Source organism: Macaca mulatta, chromosome 13 (genome assembly GCF_049350105.2).
Source record: "Macaca mulatta isolate MMU2019108-1 chromosome 13, T2T-MMU8v2.0, whole genome shotgun sequence".
Taxonomy (NCBI): domain Eukaryota; kingdom Metazoa; phylum Chordata; class Mammalia; order Primates; family Cercopithecidae; genus Macaca; species Macaca mulatta.
This window is the reverse complement of record NC_133418.1, coordinates 70522413-70547307: the sequence shown is the minus strand read 5'-3', so window position 1 is coordinate 70547307 and position 24895 is coordinate 70522413. Positions and strand designations below refer to the sequence as shown.

Here is a 24895-nt window from a genome sequence, read left to right as displayed (position 1 = left end):
TACCCACGGGAACTGCCTTGCCTTGGATAGTTGGTAGATGGCAGCAACAGATCAGAAATTATGGTTTGTTAACTAGAGCGCTGAAAGTGTTCTTTTTAAAGTTAGTCTTTCTTTCTTTTTTTTTTTTCCAAAATAAAATGATATAGCTGCAAACCAAGTAGATAGTAAAAATAAATAAGTGTGATGTGACTAGCTTGCAGAATATAGACTACCTAAGCCTTTATTTATTCTATAATCTTTCAACGGCAATTTATTTTTCAACAGCTCTAGGCTTGGTTTCATTGCTATTCTTAACTTGTTTTTTTTTTGTTGTTGTTGTTACAATCTTTATTTCTTCTCTTTGTAAGTATTGAGAATTTTAATGCCCCTCTATTGACAGAAAGGGGTGGCATATTTGAACTTTCATTCTGCCTAACCTTTGTTATATTCCTATTGTGAAGATTTTGCCCCAGACATTGCATTGGTCATAGTTCAGTTACTGAAACAATAATCCATTCCAGACAGTTTAAACAGAAATTGTTTAACACTGGGCATTAAACGGCTTATGAAGTTGTTGGGAGGGCTAATGAAAGAAGCTCTTGGTCACTTACTCTCAATCTGAGCTTCGTATCACAGGCATCTGGGTTGCTTTTCTAGAATATCCATTCGGGAATCCATTGCTGACATAGTGAATCAAAACCTTTAGGAATAAGCTCCCCTGGAAATTCAAATGTTGAGATCAGAGTTGCGATCCACTTTGAGGCTGAAGTTTTAGGATGGACTTTTACTGCAGAACTGGGCCATCGAAGGATCTACTGATTCTGCAGTAAGAAACCATTTGCTTAATTGGGAAGTTGTTGCTATGGCTGCTGGATTCCAAACAATGCATCCCCTGCCACCATCAGAAGCTGCCACGGTCCGGAAACTGCCACATCCAAAAAGCTGCTACTCCGGGACCCACCAAACTTGCTATGATATTAATTAGTAAAACAAATGTCCCGTGCCCTGCCTCTTAGTGCCCCACAAGCCAGTGAACAGTCAGTTAACAATGCCACAGAATAACTAAACTCCCCCGCGACTATGCTTATCACAGAACCAGCAGCAGATGGCCTCTGCCTCACTCATCCCCTCCCTCCCCACCCTCCATATCTACAGTGGTAGTTCTGCTGGTGGAAACTCTATCACATAAGGAATCTTAATTGCAAGAATGTCTAGGGGTTGTAGCTTTAAACTTTCCAGCCCTACGGAAACAGGAAGTCCAGCTAGAAAGAGACTGCAATGGATGTATGTACCAATCCACTGTTTCACCAAGGACATCATGAAGTAGATAAGTTATTTCAAAGACACAAAGGCCGTTGTTGTCACACTATCCCAGACCTGAGGGTAAATCTGAGTCAAGCCTTTTCAGGAGTAAGTGTGTGTGAACTAAGAAGAAATCAGGACAAATCTCTTCCCTGATAGGCTCCTTGCTTCCACAGGAAAAGCAAACCTGTTACCTGCTTAAGTCCACGCCTTGGGGGTATTAGGAAGGGAGGGGTCTGTGGTGTCTACTTTTTGTCTGAGTGGTACCTGGCCCTTTCTCCCCTTCCTTATCTTGGTGCTATAGCTTGGCGTCTGGGCACACTCTGTTCAAAATCTGACTTTGCCATTCGTTGCCTCCTTGATGTGTCCAAGCAGTGGCATCTGTGATTAGTTTCCTCCTTATGTAATCATAACTTTACCTTTTTCTCACTCAGTACCTTCAGATGCATATTTCCTGTTTTCTAAAGGACTCAATGCTAATTATAATGATATTTTCCTTTACTTTTCCTTACTTCTAGATATATTCTTATGCATTTTGTATTATTTCTTCCTCTGGAAATGAAGTATTTCTGTAACACATTCTCTTCATTAATAAAGGTTTTAGTATATTTGATTATCTCCTTGTTCTTCTTTATGTCAGTTAAGATATGCTTTAGTGCTTTGAAAGTAAAGTGTTTGGTCCTGTCTTTGCCTGAACATGACTTCAGAGTTGTCTAGAAATTTAAATTATATGCCCACAATTCACAATTGCAAAAATAAGGAACCAGCCCAAATGCCCATCAATCGAGTAAATAAAGAAAATGTGCATATATATATATGTATATATATGTATACAACATGGTGTATGTGTATGTATAAATATATACACATATACCATGGAATATACACACACACACACACACACACACACACACACACACACACCATGGAATACTACTCAGCCATAAAAAGAAAGGAAATAATGGCATTCACAGCAACCTGGATGGAACTGGAAACTATCGTTCTAAGTGAAGTAACCCAGGAATAGAAAACCAAACATCATATGTTCTCACTCGTAAGTGGAAGCTAAGCTATGAGGATGCAAAGGCATAAAAATGATACAATGGACTTTGGAGACTTGGGGGAAAGGGTGGGAGGGGTTGAGGGATAAAAGACTACATATCGGGTACAGTGTATACTGCTTGGGTGATGGGTGCACCCAAATCTCAGAAATCACCACTGAAGAACTTATTCATGTAACCAAGCATTACATGTTCCCCCAAAACCTATTGAAATAAAACATAAATTGAAAAATAAAAAAAATTGTGTGCCTGTATACTGAAATAGTGAATCTGCTCATGCACCACATTGAGAAATTTATTTTGAAATGTTATTATGAAAGCATATAATAGGATACTAAAATAAACTTTCAGAAAGTAAAATTTTAGTTTTAGAAGTTATTGATTAAACAAAATTATTGTGAATATAGTACAGAGTTCACATATGCCCCATATCCAGTTACCCTATTGTTAATCTTAATATTAATAAACAGTATTTTGTACCATTGTTAATTATAAATGTATATTTGTTGCAATTAATGAACCAATATCAATATCTAATTATTAACTAAAGTTTACACTTTATCCAGATGTCCTCAGTTCTGAAAAAAATAACTTCAAGTTCTTTTTCTGTCCCACGATCCTATCAAGGATACTAACATTGCATCTAGTCATCAGGTCTCCTTAGGCTCCTGGTTGATGCTTCTCAGGCTTTCTGTTTCTGATAACCTTGACAATTTTGAGAATTACTAGTCAGGCATTTTGCAAAGTAAAATTAAATTCTCTTCAATTTTTAGTTTTATTTTTAAACTTCACATAAGCATTTCAAACATACACAAAATTAGAGAACAGTATAATGAATCCCCATCTACCCAAGACCCAGCTTCAAAACTATCACCATTTCCAAGTTTATTCTGTCTAAACTGTCCTACCCGCCAACCCCTGAGGATTTTAAATCAAGCCCCAAATATTATATCATAGTACCCTTATGTATTTCAGTACATGCCTCTAACAGTTAACGCCTTTAAATACCCACGATGCCATTATCACAGTGACAAAGTTAATGATGATTCTGTAATGTTTAGTAGTCAGCCTACATTCAAAGTTCTCCAGTGGTCTAAAAAATGTCTTGTTCAGATTTACATACTCAAATCAGGATCCAAACAAGGTTTATGTATTGAATTCTGTTGATTTGAAAAACAGGACTTTTGTCTCAGCTTCAGCTGAGACCTGTGACCGAAAACAAAACCGTAGTTATAGCTATATTTTGAGATGAGGTGCTAAACTCCCTGTGTTGTACAAAAGGGGCATTTTAAAAGAATTTTAAGATTTTTAGTCCAACACCCACCTGAGGCTCCAGAGTATTTCTCTGGGGAAATGCACTGGGGAACTGTAGCTTTTTCCTCCCACCATGTGAGAGAGAAGCAGGGTGTCTCCTCATCACCCCAAGCTCAGTGAGACAGTCTTTAAGAAAACCTCTCTGAGATCTCGGTGTTTACTCCTCAGAGCTAGAAAGACAGGTTGACCCATACCTGAGGAAAGGCAAGAGGAAAGGCTGTAGCTGGAGATGTCTGAAAAATGACTGCGAAGCAGAGCAAAGAGACGTGGTTGAGTTCAGCGCAATCTGTGACTTCTATCACTGGTAGGGCAGAGATATGAGTCTCCACAACTAGGATGTGATGGGAGAAAGGGATGTGGTCCTGTGGTCAGTTTAAAATGGATCCCACCCAGATGGCCTTCTTGCTGGGGGCTAGTCTCTTTCAGCAGAAAGAGGTTGAAGGTGTAGCATTTAATACAGAAGCTGGGCCAGAGCATTTAATACAGAAGCTGGGATGGGGCTGCAGAGAGAACTGGCATTGCCTTACAAGGGAGCAGCAGTCAGGAATTCCAATTAGGGTGAAGTTCTGAGTCCCCACAAAAAGAATCCTGCAAAATAAGTAATCAGCTTTGGATATTCACCATTCCCAGAGAGCCCAAATGGATTTCAAAAGTATGTTGTGTCTTTCCATTTTCAGCTAGGTAGGGGGAAATGAAGGCAAGGGCAGGGACCAACCATGGCCTCTCCTCACTTTAGCATACTTAGTACCAAGCTGGGAGAGGGAAGATGCTTTAATGTTACTTATCCTTCTGACTTTTTACTATTAAATTGGACAGTGACAAAGAAAAATTGGTTCAAACCTCGGACAGAATATCCTTCTGGAAAGAAATATGCTTTGCTGAGAGAACGCTTAAGCAATTTTCTGATAATTTGTAATAAGATTAAAGCCTCTTCTGGGAAACCAGCTACTTACTCAGTCGATCAACAGTTGCTGTCTAATAATTTTGAAACCAGTTAGTAACAATTATCTAAGCATTTATTTTGACCTATAAAGTGTTCCTTCCACAGGGAATCATTGAATGGCCTGTTTAGGCCTCTTGCCTTGTGGAAGTTAACAATTTGTATCCTGTTGGGTCCTGTACTTTCACCATAATGATTACAAAAATATTTCAGGGATAGAAATGTGTTGACAGATAAAGTAATTTTGCTTGTCCTTGAAATCAATCATATCTTAATATCAAATTTCTAAGAAATAACTAGCAATCACTTTCAAATGACCCCATGTGGTGATGAATTCAAGAGTTACAGGCAGCACCTCTTCAGTTCAAATGTCATTTGGACACAGAGTTTTATCTATCCTTTTTTCACAGGTTCTGTGTATTATCTATCCTTATTAGATATACACATATATAGATGTGTATTATCTATCATATTATCATATGTATTATTATCATATGTATTATCATAGATAGATAATACATATCTATATATGTGTATTATTTCACAGGTTCTGGTGCTTGGTCATCTTTTACAGTCATATTATATAAGCAGGATTTTCCTTTTCTATGTATTACCTTAAACATAATCCTAGATCACAAACAAATTGTCTTAAAGGGTTCAAAGAAGGGGATTGACAGGTTTTAATTTCAACCAGTAGTAACACAAAGCCTAGTTATTCCAAAGCTGTTGCTCAGGTTACAAAACCAAAGCTTCATATAATTTAATCACACATTGTATGTGAAGGACCTGCATACATTTGTTTGTATAAAAAGTCAAATAATCATATACAGTGTTGGTGGTAATATATTTAAATTGGCACAGCCCTTTGAAAAACAGTTTGGCAATATACATCAAGAACAACACATGCTTATATCCTTGATTTGATATTCTAACTTCAATTAAAAATATGTGGGAAGGAAGCTATATGCACAAATATTTTCTTTTCTATGGTAGCCAAAAATGAGAAGCAGCCTGAAAATGTAACAACAGGGACTCACAGTAGGTACATGTGTGGTTTATCCACCTAATGTGATTTATTAAAATATTCATTGGAAAGATAACAACATGGAAAAGAAGAATAAAAGTTGAATTCATATTATAATTACTTAAAACATATATTAGAAACATTTGCTTAAATTTTCTAAAGACTTAGAATCACATATTATTGGCAATCCATGCTGAAATGGTACATAAAAATTTCCGTTTGCTAATGTTAGACTGCTGGCAGACACAGCAAATTTTTCAGCTAAGCAAATGTCAATTGTTGCTACAGCACTTCTAAAATTCAAATAAACCCTACCTAATAATTGGCAGGGGTACTCTTGGGTAAATGTGGAGAAAAGTCAAAGATTGATTAAGAAAAGGAAAATGTCAACCTTCCCAGTCAGTGACTACTTAGAAGCTACGGTATAGTTGTCCTTTGTTATCTGCAGGGGATTGGTTCCAGGACTCCCCTTGGATATAAAAATCCTGAATGTTCAAATTCCTGATAGAAACATACGTACACATATTGTCTTGTATATTTTAAGTCATCTCTAGACTACTTATAATACCTAATGAGATGTAAATGCTATTATATTGTATTGTTCAGGAAATGATGACAAGAAAAAAGAGTCTGCATGTGTTCAGTAGAGATGCCTTTTTTTTTTTTTTTTTGAGAAAGGGTCTTGCTCTATCACCCAGGCTGGAGTGCAGTGGCCCCATCTCAGCTCACTGCAACCTCTGCCTCCTGGGCAAAAGTGATCCTACTCCCACCTCAGCCTCCCAAGTAGCTAGGACTACAGGCACAGGCCACCACACCCAGCTAATTTTTGTATTTTTTATAGAGGCGGGGCTTCACTGTATCGTCCAGGTTGGCCTCTAACTCCTGGGCTCAAGCTATTCGCCAGCCTCGGCCTCCCAACGTGTTGGGATTACAGGTGTGAACCACCGTGGAGGTCAAGATACTTAAAAAAAAAAAAAAAAATTCTGTTTGAGGTTGGTTGAATCTATGGATGCAGAACCTGCTAATATAGATGACCGACTGTACTAGTGGGGAAGGCACACTAAATAACTAGGATAAAATCTGGTAACCACTCGCAGAGGTGACTGAGCGGGATCGAGGAAGATACTGGAGAAGGGGAAGGCATTCCAGATACAGTAGATCCAAGAGAGGAGGTTCTTTGTTTTAAACCTCTCTATTGAAACAGCGGAATAACCGAGAGTGTCTTGACTATAGTTTAAACGCAGGTAGTGGAGGCTGAAGACCTTAGGTTCTATTTTGAACGTATTAAGAAGAATGACTTAAAATTTATGTTGATTCTAGAGTCTGCATGGAATGAACTGGGAGATGGAAGAAGTAAGTTGTGAGGTCTCTGCAGTAAACCAAGACCTTCACTACATAAATTAACTGCATTAGCATTTCTGTAATACATTTTACTTTAAAAGTGATTTAACCATATTCTAACCAAGTTTTAGGTGATTTTTGGTGTTCTCTAATAGAATTGGCACAGTATATTGAATCAGATTGCAGTGGATTATTTTAACTGTGTGGCCAGATGCAGAGAAATATGTAAAGGTATTGAGGCCAACAACTACAGAAATGCAAATTCTCACAAGTAAACATATTTGGAATTCTAGAAGGTGGCAGATTATCAATAGCTGTATCCAGATCCCTTGGAGTGGTGGATGGTTTTATATTAAAACTTTATAATAGCTCACTAGGAAATAAAATCCAGCCTTAACCTTCTAGGCAATTGGGATGTTGCTGAGAATAATCAAGATCATTAAAAAAAAAAAAAAAAAAAAAAGATTGGGTGCGGTGGCTCACACCTGTAATCCCAGCACTTTGGGAGGCCAAGGCAGGTGGATCACCTGAGGTCAGGAGTTTGAGCCCAGCCTGGACAACATGGTGAAACACCGTCTCTACTAAAAATACAAAAATCAGCTGGGTGAGGTGGTGCTTGCCTGTAATCCCAGCTACTTGGAAGGCTGAGGCAGGAGAATCTCTTGAACCCAGGAGGTGGAGGTTGCAGTGAGCCGAGTTTGCACCACTGTACTTCACTCTGGGCGACAAGAGCGAAACTCTGTCTCAAAACAACAACAAACCCCCCCACACAAAAAACTGTATGACTGAACAGCAGACAAGATGACTACAGTGTTTTTCTTTTGTCTGTTTCCACTAGAATAAAATACTTCATATTTTTAAAAAGTTTCTTATCCCAGAAAAATATCACAATCCATTTAGAATATGAGTTCAGGCTCAGCTACTTCCTAACTCTACAGAAGAGTTCAAGATGTTGCAGACCTTATCTTAAAAGCTGGCTCAAAATCGCCGGATTTGGTAGTCATCTAAACATTTCATAAATAATTTACTAACTCTCAAAACACTAAACCAGCAGGCCCTTGATTTCAAAAGCAAATCTTGCCGGGATGGAGTAGGGCGGGGGACCTGGGATGGGGGATGAAAGGGGTTGGAAATGGGCAGATATTGGTCAAAGGGTACAAAGTTTCAGTTAGTGTGAACAGGAAGTTCTGAAGATCTGATGTGTAACATGGTGACTGTAGTTAATGTATTGTGTCCTTAAAAATTGATGAGTAGATCTTAAATGTTCTCTTCATGAAAAAATGGTGCAATGGATATGTTAATTCCATTGATGTAATCATTTCACAATGCATACATATGTCAAAACATCACCTTGTACACCACAAATATACCCAACTTTTGTCAATTACACTTTAATAAAGCTGGGGGAAGCAACTTTTTTTGGGCACAGCATCCGGCTTTTATTTACTAACTTTGGGAACAGAGAACCTTGATCAATTAAATGGTAGGGAGCGCTGTGGAGAGAGCATCCTCCCCAGTCCGGGAAGACAGGCAGAGAAAGGAGGCCTAGGATGCCTGGGGCCCAGCTGCCTCTTCCCTCCTGGCGTCCCCGGCGGCCCTCGCTCCCAGGCCCCGCAGTCTCATTTGCCGCGTCCGACGCGTGACCCCGGCGCGCTAGCGTCCGGGACCGGTGACAGGCGCGGGGTGCGCCAAGCGGTCCCATGTGTCCCCTCCCTCTCGCGGCCGCCGCAGTCGCCGCGCCCCGAGCCCTGCTCCGGCTCCTCAACAGAGGGCTCGCCGCAGCCATGTCTACCGCCGGGCCACTCAAATCCGTGGACTACGAGGTGTTCGGGAGAGTGCAGGGTAGGAGGCCCCTCCACAGTGGGAGATCAAAAAGGTTATGGGAGGAAGGGGAGAAAGCTGTGAAAGCGCCTCCCACCTATAGTATGCCTTTTCCCGTTGTGGCTGGGACTTCCGCTCAGCCATGACACAGCAGCCGCGATGGGGAAGGAGGCGAAACGCGCATGCGCCCGAGGACTTGGACGGGCGGAAGTAGGGGAATAGGGAGGGAAGTAGGGGAATGGGGAGGGAAGTAGGGGAATGGGGAGGGAAGTAGGGGAATGGGGAGGGAAGTAGGGGAATGGGGAGGGAAGTGGCGATGGGGAGAGAAGTGGAGAGGGGTTTGCTGAGGATCAGAAGCGGGCGGCTGCCGGGTGCGGGAGTAAGCGGCACAGAGGGAAAGGTTGAAGTTGGGTAGGAAAAGAAGAGGGTCTTTGAACTAGTGGTCTCGTTGCTTGCCACTGAAGCTACCTGGTCTTGACTTGGGTTTTAGGAAGGACGCTTAGATGGTTTAAGGTTACCTTTTCAGAGGTCAAACCTTTTTTTAGACCTCTTTGTAGCTCTTAAAAGAATTAAATTGTTACCTAATTTTTGTTTCATCCTAAGTTTAAGTAGTTGCAAAGTTTGTAACGTCTGGCTTATTTAAAATATTGATATTTATAAATGAAAATATTAAGTCACTCTGAAATGTATTCAATGGAATGTAAATACGGTAATGATTTAATATCCACCATCTTAATTTGAAATAAAACTCTTCAACAATGGGAAATTTTACTCATTTCTTTTCCTCTTTGACTTTGATTTACATTCCACTTCTCCCACAGAATTACCCCCTTGTTTCGCTTGAGGGTTTTTTTTCCTTGCTCACCCTATCATACTTTTCTGCTATATGTGTGTGTATATGTATATATATATATGCACATGTATGAATAAGTATAATGCTTTTTCTTAATTTCCTTTGACAATAAGGCTTTGTTAGAAACAAATGATTGTTCCTTGGTGCAAAAACTCAAATAATTTTTTCAGCAAGGCAATTTTACTTCTATAGAAGGGTGCGACTCTCGGATGGAACAATGGCAAGAGCACACCTGAACAGGGGAGGGGAAGGGGAAGTTCTTATTCCTGATGCAGGTAGCCCCTACTGCTGTGTCTTTCCCCTAGTGGCTAGGGTTGGACCGCACAGTCTAAGTTAATTCCGATTGGCTGTTTTAACCAGCCGGGGTGTGAGCTGGAGTGGCGGGGTGGGTAGTTTGGCAGGAAGGGTGGTTACAGAACAGGTGACTCAGGATGATTCGGGTCAGAGCAGGTGACCACAGGTGACTCAGGACGGAGCAGGTGACCAGGGGTGACTTAAGATGGAGCAGGTGACCAGGGGAATAGATGTGAACTACTGATTAAAACTGGTGGAAAAGGTTGTTTACCGAAACTAGGGGTGAGGAGAACGAGGAAGCTAGACTTTAAAATAGAGCACAATGAACCGAGCATACTGACATACTGATTCTTTGAAGAGAAATTTAGAAGTCATTGTATTCAACAGCTCCAAGTATTAAATTTTTTGTCTGGATTGAATTATTATTGAAATTATTATTAGAACACTAGATGAAAATAATATGAAAAGTATGATAAACATTATTAAAATTTAAAGGTAAATTTGTGTTAGAAGTTTATTTTTTTAATTCTATTTTTTTAAGAGAAGGAGTCTTGCTGTCACCCAGGCTGGAGAAAGTTGAGTGGCACAATCATAGCTCAATGCAGCCTGGAACTCCTGGGCTCAAGTGATCTTCTGCCTCAACCTTCTAAGCAGCTGGGACTACAGGCCCGCGCCACCGTGCATGGCTAAGTTTTAAATTATTTTATGTAGAGAAAGTGTCTCTGTTGCCCAGGCAAGTCTCGAAATCCTGGCTTCAAGTGATCCTCCTGCACTTGGCCTCCCAAAGTGCTGGGATTACAGCGTGAGCCACTGTACTCAGCCAGAAATTTATTATCAATGAGAAGGCTGGGGATATTTATTTAACCTTGGTCAGAGGAAGAGTTGAATTATCCTTGTATTTGGAACTCTAGAGGTTTTTACACTTTGGTGCAGTGTACCAGGGTAAGATTAAGAATGGATAAAAGTGTGCCTTTTGTAAAGAGATCTTTCTTTTTTAAATTTAATTTTATTTTTATTTCCAATAGGTCTTTGGAGAACAGGTGGTATTTGATTACATGAATAAGTTCATTAGTGGTGATTTCTGAGATTTTGGTGCAGCCATCACCCAAGCAGTGTACACTGTACTCAGTGTGTAGCCTTTTATCCCTCACCCCCTCCTACCCTTTCCCCCTGAGTCCCCAGAGTCCATTGTATCATTCTTATGCCTTTGCATCCTCATAGCTTAGCTCCCATTTATGAGTGAGAACATAGAATGTTTGGTTTTCCATTCCTGAGTTACTTCACTTAGGATAATAGGAGACCTTTCTTTCAAAGGGTGATTGTGCAAAGGGAGATAGGAAAGCAGTCTCAGGTCAGTTTTGGGAAAGAATGTATGTGGAAGTTGAACATCTGGAAATTAGTTCCCTGAACATTATGCATGGATCTGAACAAGGCAGAGAAGAATTTTACTGAGTGACAGAAAAGCTCTCAATAAAGAGAGGGGACCTGAAGTGGGTAGGCCTCTGTGTAAGAGGGGGCCTGAAAGTGGATAGCCATCTGTGAGGCTGAGTCTGGGGTTTTTATGGGCTCAGAATGGGGTGTATGGTAATTGTTCCATGGTTGGGCTGGGAAAAAGCACCATTCAGTTGGCTAAAAGACATCGAGAAAATTCTCACTCTGGTTGTGGACTCCACCTGGAACTGGAAACTCAGTTTCAGGTTTCACCTGAAGGTTGGGTTTCACTAGAGACCCATCCCTGTCTACCTAGGGAATTTGTCTGTCTCCTACTGCTGTCACTGAGATGAATACCATATTTGTTAAATATTGCTTAAAATGAAAACTGGGATGAATTATTAAATGACTTTGTCAGATAATGCATGATTTAGATGTACACATTTTTTCTTATGTAGACAAGTAAATGGAAAAGCTGTGTTTTAGAGGCTGAAAATATAAGTACACCATTAAAATCAAGAAACATAAATATGGTTAACTCTAATTCCCTCTCCTGTCTTTGTTCCTATAGCATTTTATTTATAGTTGTTACACTTAGTGTTTTTCCTTTTAATCATTCTGCTTTCAGCTACAATTATCTGTGTACACTTGTGTCTCTCACTAGAAAATAATGACAATATTTTGAAGGTCAGGCTGGTGGCTTGTTTTCATATCTCCTACGGGGCTACACCTCTTGGAGAATAAATAGTAGTGTGATGGCTGTCTTAACTGTTTGAAAGATGCCATGGTGTATGGCTCCAGGGAAGAGACCCTGGACTGATGGCGAAAGGTTAAGTAAGGCAGAATTTTATTCCACATAAGGAAAGCTTTGTAACAATTAAAGATATTTATAGCCATTAAGGTCTGCTTTGTAAGGCGGCATATAGATCACTTCCTGCATTCAAAATTGACACTGCAGTCAGATCCCAGGATGAAATGGTAGGTTACAATATAAAAAATATGATTTTACGTGAAAAGCTGCTGACATTTAAAACTCATCACAGGTTTCTTTAAATATCAGTGTTTGTTTGTCAATTCGAAGTATGATTTACTTTGCAAATATTCCCCTCAGGGTTTCTCACTGACACCCCTTTCTACAAAGTGAGGTACAGTTGTAGTGGACTGGACCTTGACTGAGCAGCATATTGTGCTGGAGTCTTTTATCACCAAAGGGGCTGATGTCTGCCCCAGTTTCCAGATCAGTGTATCTGTGAAAAACCTGCATGTGTTATATCAGCTTTCCTTCTGTTCAGCAAGTGAGGTGGAAAAAGTATGGGGAAGCCACGAAAGCCCATAGGTAAATCTCCTACAGAAGCCCTGTCCCAAGAGGGCTGTGTTCCAGCCAACACTGATAAAGTACAGAAAAATGTCTCCATGTCCGCCTTTTCTTTCTATATAGATGTCTATTACTTCATACTAGGAATCAGGACTCTCAGAAAGATTCTGGGAAGATTCCAGGTGGCATATCAACTTCGAGCAGTTGATTCCTGCATGGTTCACTGCCTTGCAGAGTTAATGGGCTAGAAGTCTTGAGGCTCCTTGACATACATTCCTCCCAAAGCTTTAAAATAAGGGTTGTAGTTCGAGGGGCCCAACAAATAACACCTCTCTTCATTGTGTGAGTTACTGACAAGGAAGACAAAGAGTAAAGCAGAGTTTTAGGAATGTGGTGTCTATCTGCAGGTAAGTGGACTTTATAATGACCTGTACTACAGAATTAAACACTGGCCACCCCCAACTCCAGGCACAGGGAGGCTGCTCTAGGGCAGAGCCAGAAGTATGATCCCCGTGGGTAACTTGCTTCCAGCGGGAGGAGGAAGAGGACCTGCCTGGGCTATGCATGTTTCTCCTTCTAAATTTACCCAGTAGATGAGTCACTGCTTGTCCCTGTGACAAGGGCAGGGTAGAAAGTAGCCAGGAATGACACACTAACGATACTCCTCCTCACAGAAGGAATTTCTGCTAGAGAGAAAGATGCTTTCTCCTGCAGAAATAAGTTACAAAATCTAGAGAGATCTTAGTCATTTAATTCTACTTGCAGTACTTCAAGAGGATCTTCACTGCAGTTGTTTTGGTATGGAGTGATAGGAAAAAGTCAGGGAGGTTGAATGGTAAGCAAAATTGGAGAATGACTGCCCTTGTTCTACAAATAGAGGTAGGAAGGACTACATCATAGTCCTGTTTTCTGCTTTCCTTTTTTTTTGTGTGTGTGTGGCATTAACAAAATTGAGATGTAATTTACATAACACTAAATACACAGTAGTTTTTAGTATATTCACAATGTTTTGCAGCATTAGCATTAATTCCAGAACATTTCCATCACCCCTCCTTCCCTTTACCAGTTGTTTCCCATTCCCCACCTCATTCCCCCATTCCCCACTTCTTCCTCCATCCCCTGGCATGTTAAAGTGCCTCAGGGAAGTCAGGGCCAATGTCTCTGATGTTCTTGGCCTCTCCCTTAAGGTTTCAAGGTTGCTGCTTAGCTCCAGTCATAATATTCACACCACGATTAGAAGAAGGGGTACCAGTGCAATACCCCAACATGGAGAAACCATCACGCCAGGCCAAGTCAGCCCCTATTGAAGAGTTATCTTGAAAGTCCTAACCAGTGACTTGGCTTACATTTCATTGGCCATTCACACTATAAGGAAGTCTGGGAAACATCAACTGGCACATTGCTGCCCCAAGTAAAATCAGAGTTCTGTTAGAAAGGAAGAATGGGAGAATGGATTTGGGGTATGTGCCTGTCACAGTTGTTCATATATTAAATAAAATTCTAAACAATTATTACATTTGATTTTTTTCCCCAAGTAGTGACACAAAAGGACACGTTACAAAAGATCGTGATCTTGTGTCCATGACCTCTTCCTCAAAACATTGAATCCATAACCAAAACCACCTAAATTTCTGTTAAGTTGATATTGAATCTTTTTTTTTTTTTTTTTTTTTTTGAGACAGAGTTTCATTCTTGTTGCCCAGGCTGGAGTGCAATGGTGCTATCTTGGCTCACTGCAACCTCCACCTACCAGGTTCAAGCGATTCTCCCGCCTCAGCCTCCTGCGTAGCTGGGATTACAGGCATGTGCCACCATGCCCAGCTAATTTTTTGTATTTTTAGTAGAGACGGGGTTTCTTCATGTTAGTCAGGCTGGTCTTGAACTCCTGACCTCAGGTGATCCACCTGTCTCGGCCTCCCAAAGTGCTGGGTTTACAGGCGTGAGCCACCATGACTGGCCCATATTGAATCTTTTATATATGATTTATTTCAGCCTTGTTTATTTCCATCTATCACTGCCTTAAGCAATGGGTAACACTTTTATTATCCACCCAGTTCATCAAGAAGTATGAATTTAACCAAAAATTATGCCTCAAACTTAAGTGACATCCTGTAGCTCCACTGTTTTAAGATTTGATAAATCCATGTGTGTATCGTTACCATTCATAGTTAAAAATGCTTTTATTTGTTTATTTATTTGAAACAGAGTCACCCAGGCTAGAGTGCAGCAGTATGATCACAGCTCACTGCAGGCTCAACTGATCCTCCCTGACTCTATCCTCCCTAATAGCTGGGACTAGAGGCATATGCTATCATGTGCTATCTAAGCACATGTGCTATCATGTGCTATCTAAGAGGCATGTGCTAACTAGAGGCAAGTGCTATCATGCCCGGCTAAGTTTTGTATTCATAGTTTTTGTAGAGATGGGGTTTCACCATGTTGCCCAGGCTGATCTTGAACTCTGGACTCAAGTGATTCATCTGCCTTGTCTTTCCAAAGTGCTGGGATTACAGGCATGAGCCACCATGCCCTGCCCCAAATGCTTTTAAATTTACAACTTTGAAAATATAAATCAAATGAAGATATACACATGGATTTTTAAAAAACTCAAATAGTATAGAAAAGCTGGTAATTAAAAGCAACAGCCACCATATCCTGCTCCAGTTTCCAGCCCCAAGTCCTGTATATTCTATAAAACAACCTTTTTTTAAAGTCTTTTGGGTTTTTAAAATTATTATTATTATTATTATTTTTAGACGGAGTCTCGCTCTATTGCCCAGGCTGGAGTGCAGTGGCATAATCTCGGCTCACTGCAAGCTCCGCCTCCCGGGTTCATGCCGTTCTCCTGCCTCAGCCTCCCGAGCAGCTGGGACTACAGGTGCCCACCACCACGCCTGGCTAATTTTTTGTATTTTTGGTAGAAATGGGGTTTCACCGCGTTAGCCAGGGTGGTCTCGATCTCCTGACCTCGTGATCTGCCTGCCTTGGCCTCCCAAAGTGCTGGGATTACAGACGTGAGCCACAGCACCTGACCAACTCTTGTGGTTTCTATGTCTTTATAATGTATATGCTATATGTGTTTGGGCCATAATCCTGAAAGATACAATTGCAAACGCCATAATCTTGCATGTTGAAATTCCAAAACATCAAAATCCCTAAAGTCTAAAATCCCCCAAATCACAGTTTTGAAAGATCAAAATCCCAAAAATATAATCTGGAAAAAGTCATTCAAAGAGTATTTAAAATACTAATTTTTGGTCAGGTCCGGTGGTTCACACCTGTAATCCCAGCACTTTGGGAGGCCAAGGCGAGCAGATAACTTGAAGTCAGGAGTTTATGACCAGCCTGGCCAACATGGTGAAACCCTGTCTCCACTAAAAATACAAAAATTAGCTGGACGTCGTGGCAGGCGCCTGTAATCCCAGCTACTCGGGAGGCTGAGGCAGGAGAATCGCTTGAACCTGGGAGGCGGAGGTTGCAGTGAGCCGAGATTGCACCACTGCCCTCCAGCCTGAGTGACAGAGTGAGACTCCGTCTCAAAAAAATAAATAAATAAATAAAAAGGAGATTTATTTGAGAAACACATACAAACATAATAGAAACTTCATAAGCCAGTTTGCACAAGAAGATAGGTAATAATAACATGTATTTTTGTGACTGTACATACTGCGGTATACTGATGACAGTCACATAGGTGTAATAGTTACAAGCAGATGAACTATATTCATAAGCAAGTAGGTCAAAAAGCAAAATGTATAAATGCGTATCACCACGGTTGGTAATTGTGTGCAACCAGTTTTGTAACTGGTCATCTGACATACCTTGATGGACAACCTAAGTCTTTGATGAGATTGATCAAAAGTTGTGATGGATCACCACTGTATATGCAGTCACTCAAAAAGCCAGGATGTCAAGAAATTTTATCTTTCACAGATGTACATATACAAGAAGGACATCTCTTTATTTATTTAGGAAGTTTCCACATTTTTACATACATACACAATAGTTACTAAGTCAGCGTTACGGTGACACACTTGTAGGGTCAAATTTGCCAGAAAAAAAAAAAAGCCTAAAACAAATTAGAACTCTAAAAACCTTTACAAAGTTTATACCTCTGGCCGGGTGCAGTGGGTCATGCCTATAATCTCAGCACTTTGGGAGGCCTAGGCGGGTGGATCACCTGAAGTCAGGAGTTTGAGACCGGCCTGCCCAACATGGCAAAACCCTGTCTTTACTAAAAATGCAAAAAATTAGCCAGGCGTGGTGGTGTGTGTGTGCCTGTAATCCCAGCTACTCAGGAGGCTGAGGCAGGAGAATCACTTGAATCCAGGAGGTCGAGGTTGCAGTGAGCCGAGATCGTGCAACTGCACTCCAGCCTGGGTGACAAGAGTGAAACTTCATCTCAAAAAAAAAGAAAATTTGACATACAAAAAAACTGTATTACAGTGATAGATTATAGGCAGTTGCACGGAGATAGTCCATAAGAATTGGCCAACTTTTCACAATCGTTACCTATATTTTGGAGTCTTCCATCATGATGAATAGCTGCTTTTTTTTTTTTTTTTTTTTGAGGACTTGGCTCTTTTTGGAAAATACATTTATATCCATATTCTACAGGGCACTGCTCTTTTTGAAATTCTTCTGTGATTTGATATACACTGACGTGAGCATCCCCTATTAAGGTTTTCCATCTTCAGTGCTATGCTTCTATGTTTTACATACATGAAAATTCATTCTGCATGCACTCATACAGATTACAAATTTAGTGTAGATGATACTTGTGATCAAACAACAACACCGTTATATGTCTTCTAATCCTACCATGTGCATAATTGTTTTTAAACCAGTCAGTAACTTTGCTGGTTTCTTCAGGCAAATGCAGATTCAATACATTAAAAGCTGGGCCGGGTGCGGTGACTCAGGCCTGTAATCCCAGCACTTTGGGAGGCTGAGTTGGGTGGATCATGAGGTCAGGAGATTGACACTATCTTGGCTAACATGGTGAAACCCCATCTCTACTAAAAATAAAAAATTACAAAAATACAAAAAATTAGCTGGGTTTGGTGGTTTGCGCCTGTAGTCCCAGTTACTCTGGAGGCTGAGGCAGGAGAAATCGCTTGAACTTGGGAGGCGGAGGTTGTAGTGAGCCGAGATCGTGCCACGCCACTGCACTCTAGCCTGGGCGACAGAACGAGACTGTCTCAAAAAAAAAAAAAAAAAAAAAAAAAAAAAGCTCCTGGAATTTCATCAACTGGAAGGAAAGCCAATCCAGACAAATGACACATTTTTAAATTGAAGTTTTCGTCATTGTCATATCTCACGGCCAATCGACTCATCTAAGTTTTCCACTAAATGCATCAGAGTGAATGGAAAAAACAAACTTTGTTAGTGACATCTTGAAATTCACTTTAGAAGCTTTGATTGCTCCTAATCTGTCATTATGATTTGGGGATTCAGTTGAATCCATTTTCTTTTGCAGCATCCACCAAATCTTCAAGTAAGTATTTTACAAAGTGCTTCCCTTTTGTCCAGTCATTCGTACATAAATGAGTGGTTAAGTTCTAGAATTTTGAGATCCCACAGGGGGATGAATTGTACGCAACTGGTAAAAAATAGGGTGGTTTTGAAAGTGCCACACATTAGCCAAAATGAAGCATGCACTGGTTTTTCTTTGTTAGATTGAGTGGTTTAAGAAATATAAGAAGTCTATCTTCTTTGATGGACAGATCCCTAATCAAGAATAGTTCATCATTTAATGTGTTTTGTATCACCGGAGGAACCTCTGTATCAGCAAGGTCACTGAGCTTTTCAATTCATTCAGAAGGTCACTGAGCTTTTCAAATTCCATTTTTTTTTTTTTTTTTGGCTGGACATAGTGGCTCATGCTTGTAATCCCAGTGCTTTGGAGGGCTGAGGCAGTTGGATTGAGTGAGGCCAGAAGTTTGAGACTAGCCTGAGCAACATAGTGAGACTCCATCTCTACAAAAATTTTAAAATTATCCAGGCATGGTGGTGTGCACTTGTAGTTCTAGCTACTTGGAATGTTGAGGTGAAAGAATTGGTTAAGACCAAGAGTTTGAGACCGCAGTGAGCTATGATCACACCACTGCACTCCAGCCTGGGCAGCAGAGCGAGACCCCATCTCTTAAAAAAATACCTTTTATTCTCCGATGAAAGTCATTTCTTTTTTCCTTCTTCCACCTTTTTAAAAAAACATTTGGTTGGTACAAAAGAAGGACATTTTTTTAAGGCAAGCGTGGTACTATGTGTGAAGATGCAGAAGTCATACACAATTAAGTAATTTGGCAGGGAAGATTTCTTGTATCTTTTGCTTGCATTTTCACTTCTCTGAAACACTCAAAACGTTGAGGGCAGATCTTCCCCACTTGGTCTACTCAGACTCAGTAATCTCTGGAAACACCCTTACAGACACACCCAAAATAATGCTTTATCAGGTTTCTAGGTATTCCTTAATCCAGTCAAATTGACACCTAAAATTAAGTTCACAAATCCAGCCCTTGTCAATTTGGCACCCATATGTGTCTCCTTAAACCATAATTCACTTCCAAATAAAGACAATAACAAGGTAATAGTTCTGTTTAACATGATGCAACTAACATGATGCAACTGTCATGCACACAATCAAACGTATACTAATCCCATCCCCAGAATTAGGCTTTCTAGATTTTACCATTCAGAATTTTAATCTTTCAGGATTGTCATTTTCAGGCTTTTAATCATTAGGGATTTTCGACTTTAGAGATTTTTAATTAAAATTTTTATTTTTCTTTCAGAAATGAAGTCTTGCTATGCTGCCCAGGCTGATCTCGAACTCCTGGACTCAATCAGTCCTCCTGCCTCAGCCTCTCAAAGTGCTGGGCTTACAGGTGTAAGCCACCATACCTGGCTGACTTTAGGGATTTTGATCTTTCAGGATTTCAACATTTAGGATTATAGCATTTGAGATTATGATTGGCACTAATACTATGTATATGCCTAATGTTATGTATATGCATAATGTCAGTTTAGCATTATTAGTAACTTCTTGCTATCTGTTATGGTATATATACTATCTATTATATATAATAGATATGTATTATAGGGATATATGTGAGCATATAAGCATATATGTGTACATAGATATGTATATTATATATTCAGTCACTGTATATTATCACTGTGGAAAGTTCTGCTAGAATCAACATAGAACTATTGAGATTCTTTCCAGAACTTTGAATGCTGTAAATTTAGCATCACCACTTTGAAAGTAAACTTAAAGCCTAATAAATATGATTATATGTATATTCACAATATATGTTAACAATAAATATAATATATAATCAATATGTTAATATTAATGATACATTATATTATAAATGTGTAATATATATAACAAACACATAATAATTTATATGATAAATTATTATAGGATAGTTAAATATTTCACATAAATATTTATCAGCTGGTTTTTAAAAATTCATTTATTCAACAACCATGTGCCAAGCTCTGGTCTAGGTGTTGGGAACACAGTAGTAAACAAGACAGAAAAATTCCCGTTCTTCCGGAACTGACAATCTACTGTAAAGATAGGAAATGAAAAAGTAAACAATGCATGTGCAGGAAACATGGGGTGCATTGCTGTTTTAGATAAATTGGTTGGGGAATATTTCTTTAAGGAAGTGACATTTGTATAGAGAGATGAATAATGGGAAGGAGCCAGGAATGAGAATATCAGGGGACAGAGGATTCAGGCAGAAGGAATAGTCAGTACAAAGGCCAGGGAGCTTGGCATGTTTAAGGGGCCAAGGGAGGCATATCTGGCTGGAATGGGGTGAGTAAAGAGGGAGAACTAGGATATGAGGTAGAGGAATTAGGAGGCTGTGGCAACCAGAATACATTTCATTTCCAGTGTAATGGGAGCCCCTGCGGGCTTTTAAGCTGGGGAAGGAAATGATTTGATTTTACTTGAAAGAAAACCATGTTGGCTGCTTTATGGAGAATATGCTATAGTGGGGCAGAACTGGAAGCAGGGAGGCTAGTTAAGGAGGTTCTTGTAGTAGATGAGTTGAAAGATTATGGTAACTTTAAGTATATAAACATTATCACCCATTCTTCTAGATAAAGTTGGAACAGAATTAAACTATTTTTCAGTAAATCTTCAGTAATGACAGGGGCCTAGAAATAATTTAGAAAATGAGTACAGTGCATGGGTTTGAATATTTAACTATGCGTGGTATCCAGATATGCCCTGATCTGAAACCTCGGGCCTTTGAGCATGCTCTTCTATCTGTAATGTTCTACTCTCATCATACTAATTTTTGCTCATCATTGAAGTCTCAGCTCTAAGACTGTTTTTCAACAAGCCAGCCTTAAAATCACCCAAGAGTGATTGTCTGTCATGTGGCTGTCTCATGAACTCTAATTTGTATCAAGGTTTATGGATTTTACAGCTCCAAATTGTCCGTTATTTTAATTGCAACATTTAATTGCCAGTTTACTTGTCCATCTTTCCCACTAGATTGTAAACTCTTAGATGCAGGGACTGTGTCTTACTCATCTCATTCTTTGCACTTAAAATTAGACAATTGAAAAATGCTTGTTAAGTGAATAATCAATGTTTACCTGTGTGCCTGTTAGATTTACCTGAGTTACCAGATTCTTAGATTATGTTAGTGTGAGTAAAATATTATATCAATAGATTGGAGTAGGTAATTTCCTTAACACTGCAACACATAGTGGAATATCTGTGTTTGATTCCACTTTAAAAATTTTCTCAAACCCCATCACCATAAGCGAATGGTCTTTGACATCATCAATGAATAGATGGTGGAAGGGCTGCTCGAGATTCGGAAATGTTGAAAGGACGTTGCTCTTCACTGAGGGGCATGTTGTCAGTTTCCCTCTTTGGGCAGCTCCAGTATTTCTAGTAGTAAGTGGTACAGATGGAGGGGGAAATCTACGTGACAGGCTGCCTAGGCTCTGCCAATGTCAGGTCCCTTTAGGGTGCAGGAGGGGAGAGTTGCCTTTTTATCATCCATGGTTTCTTTCATGTAATGCTTCTGAATTGTGAAAAGGTGAGGCAACAATGACATGCAAATGCATGAGTTATTATCAACAGCAACTTGAACAGTGTGATGGAGCGCGCATCAGATCTTTGGTACCCTACGAGATTTTAATTTTCTTCTTTTGATGCAATTCTTGACCTGAAATATAAACCCTTTTCAAATCTCTCCCAGACTTTTCTTTAAGGGGGAGTCAGCCATTGGCTGTAAACATTAGTGGGCATAAGAATTGCCTGGAAAGCATGTGAAAACAGATTACTGGGCTCCACCTGAAGCATTTCTGTTCCTTGGAGCAGGGGCCCAAGAATTTTATTTTCTAAACAAAACTCTCAGGTGCTGCTGTTTCATGGACCACTCTTTAAATAGGAAAGAGATGGACCACATGTTTCTAATTTCTGCTTACTGCCATTGCACGTGCTTTCTCTTTTCATAACGCTCATATTTGGGCCTGTTAGTGGTTGAGGAACTCAGCGGGCATATACACAATACAGCCTAGACCAAAACTTTCAGTCTACTTACTTGGTCAGTGTCTTACTGTGTTCTGGGATCCCCTGACTCTTATGATAAAAAGACTGCACACTTTTGCCTGCACAGTGCAGCCTGTCTTCTCTCCTGTTTTCTCTCTCTCTTCTACATGGTCTGGTTGACCTGAAGTTTCTGGAATTTTCTGCTAATTCCTTTTATATCTACTAGCTAATGTCTTTCTCTCCATCTATGTAACAGATTGCCTTTCTGATTCTCTTTCAGATCAATACTTCCCACTCATGTTATCTCCACATTGAACATCTATCTTTTGAAATATTTTATAGCCTTATAAAAATTCCATTTGTGATACTATCCTGTCTTTATTGCTTTGCTGCTTTTTTTCCTTCATATTTGTTGGGTACCACAGTATACTACCATCAGGAAATTATCAATCTGCTTGCAAGACTGCATAAAATATCTAAGCTACCGATCCTTTCTTCTGTATCCTCTTAACCAGACTCAACTGCTGTATGTAGAATCAACACCTCTTGGACTCTTTGGAGATTGATCCATCCCCTGTGACTTCCCAATGTGTTCTTTTATAATTAGTTTTCAATTGAGATAGAATATAAATTCAGCAACATTCACCTTTTATAGTGTACAATTGAATGAATTTTTTTTTTTTTTTTTGAGACAAAGTCTCACTCTGTTGCCCAAGCTGGAGTGCAATAGCATGATCTTGGCTCACTGAAACCTCTGCCTCCTGGGTTCAAGTGATTCTCCTGTCTCAGCCTCCCAACTAGCTAGGATTACAGGCACCCGCCATTATGTCCAGCTAATTTTCGTATTTTTGTAGAGATGGGATTTCACCATATTGGTCAGGCTGGTCTTGAACTCCTGACCTCAGGTGATCCACCTGCCTTGGCTGTGGAATTTTCTGCTAATTCCTTTTATATCTACTAGCTAATGTCTAGTAATCTTTGGGATTATCTAGTAATCCCAAAGGGATTACAGGTGTGAGCCACCACGCCTGGCCCAGTGAATTTTTAACAAATGCATACAGTCATGTAATCCTCACCACAATTGAGATATAGAACAGTCCCATCACCCTGAATTTCTTCACCCCCCATTGTAGCACTCTCGCCTCTACTCCTGGCCCTTGGCAACTGACAATCAGTTTTCTGTCCTTACAGTTTTGCATTTTCCAGAAAGTGGAATTACACAGTATGTGTGAGTCTGGCCTCTCTTACTTAGCATAATGCATTTGTGATTCATACATGTTGTTGCTTGTATCCATGGTTCATTCCTTTTTATTGCTGCAGCTGCATGGTATTCCATTGTGTGGATCTACCACAGTTTTTTATCCATTTCCAGTGTTTTTTAATTGCTATGTCCTCTCCTCTAAACTGAAGTGTTTTTTTTTTCTCTCTTTGTCATTTGGCTTCTTGAGTACTGAAAAGTAAATTTCCAAATTTACCATGTGTTCTAGGTAGAAATAAAAACTAAGTTGCAATAGGTACTAACAAGCTCTGAATTTCTGCACCTGATACATTCCTGATGTTTCTTTACTTAGGCCTATTTTAGCCAACTCTCAAGCAGAAGCTGAGATGTGGGGGCGTATCTATCCCAAAGAAGCCTGTTCTAATTCATCCTTTTGGATCAAGAGTTTTCCAACTTGCAATTTGAAGGACTGACTTGAGATCTGTTATTTAGGGTCATTGCTGCAATTCCCAGGAGAGATGTAAGAAGGCCTTCCCTTTCCCTCAAGGGGTCCCATATCATAAATACATATCCCTGATAATTTGGAACCAGCTTGCCTCTTGTGTCACCCCCACTCTAGGGCCCAGTTCTCTATGTATCAATGTTTGGTTCCAAACAACCCAAGGTATGAAGTCCCATAGTGTTCTTGACCTCTGTCTGAGATGAGACTCTCATAGTTTTGCAGGCTGGGTAAGCAAAGTATAAGATACCATCATAGTTGGCCAATATAGAACAGCTTATTATGGTCTACATAGGGCAAACATAACCAAGACCAACAATACTTCTCAACCTACATGGTTCAAAGTCTGAACATAATGTAATCTACACTATAGAGATTCTAAGAATCATTTCCATCTCAGTAAGTTTCCATTAGTACTGAGGCTTCAGAGCCAGGGACAGTGGCTCATGCCTGGAGTCCCAGCTACTCAGGAGGCAAGGCAGGAGGATTCCTTGAGCCCAGGAGTTCGAGGGGGCAGTGAGCTATGATTGCACCACTGTGTTCCAGCCTGGGCGCAGAGCAAGACCCTGTCTCTAAAATAAATAAGTAAGTAAGTAAATAAATAAATAAATAAATAAAAGGACTGAGGCTTCAGAAGCCAAGTTATGGTCAAGCATATCATTTCATGATATGTTTCATTGGTTCTGTAACTAGCAATAAAATACACGGATGTTTTATTACATTTAAATTTGTATTTAGTCCTTACATTTTAAGAAGATATCTTAAAAGTTGAGGACAGCTAAATTTTATGCCAAGTATACTCAACTGTACCTGTAATAAGTATTTTGTTTTATTTAGCATTTAAAAATAGAGTGAGGCCGGGCGCGGTGGCTCAAGCCTGTAATCCCAGCACTTTGGGAGGCCGAGACGGGCGGATCACGGGGTCAGGAGATTGAGACCACCCTGGCTAACACGGTGAAACCCCGTCTCTACT

The 24895-nt window shown here is 40.0% G+C and overlaps 1 protein-coding gene across 2 annotated transcripts in view; it reads left to right on the top strand.

Annotated features, from left to right (window-relative positions):
* Nucleotides 1-8651: 8651 nt before the first annotated feature.
* Nucleotides 8652-24895, top strand: part of ACYP2 (acylphosphatase 2) — a 195471-nt gene continuing 179227 nt past the window's right edge. The window contains exon 1 of one of the 2 annotated variants that reach the window (XM_001114543.5): nt 8652-8803. In XM_001114543.5, coding sequence (XP_001114543.1) covers nt 8662-8803 — 142 coding nt within the window. In that variant the 5' untranslated portion in view covers nt 8652-8661. The remainder of the gene's footprint in view (nt 8804-24895) is intronic. The other variant, XM_015112366.3, reaches the window with a different exon arrangement.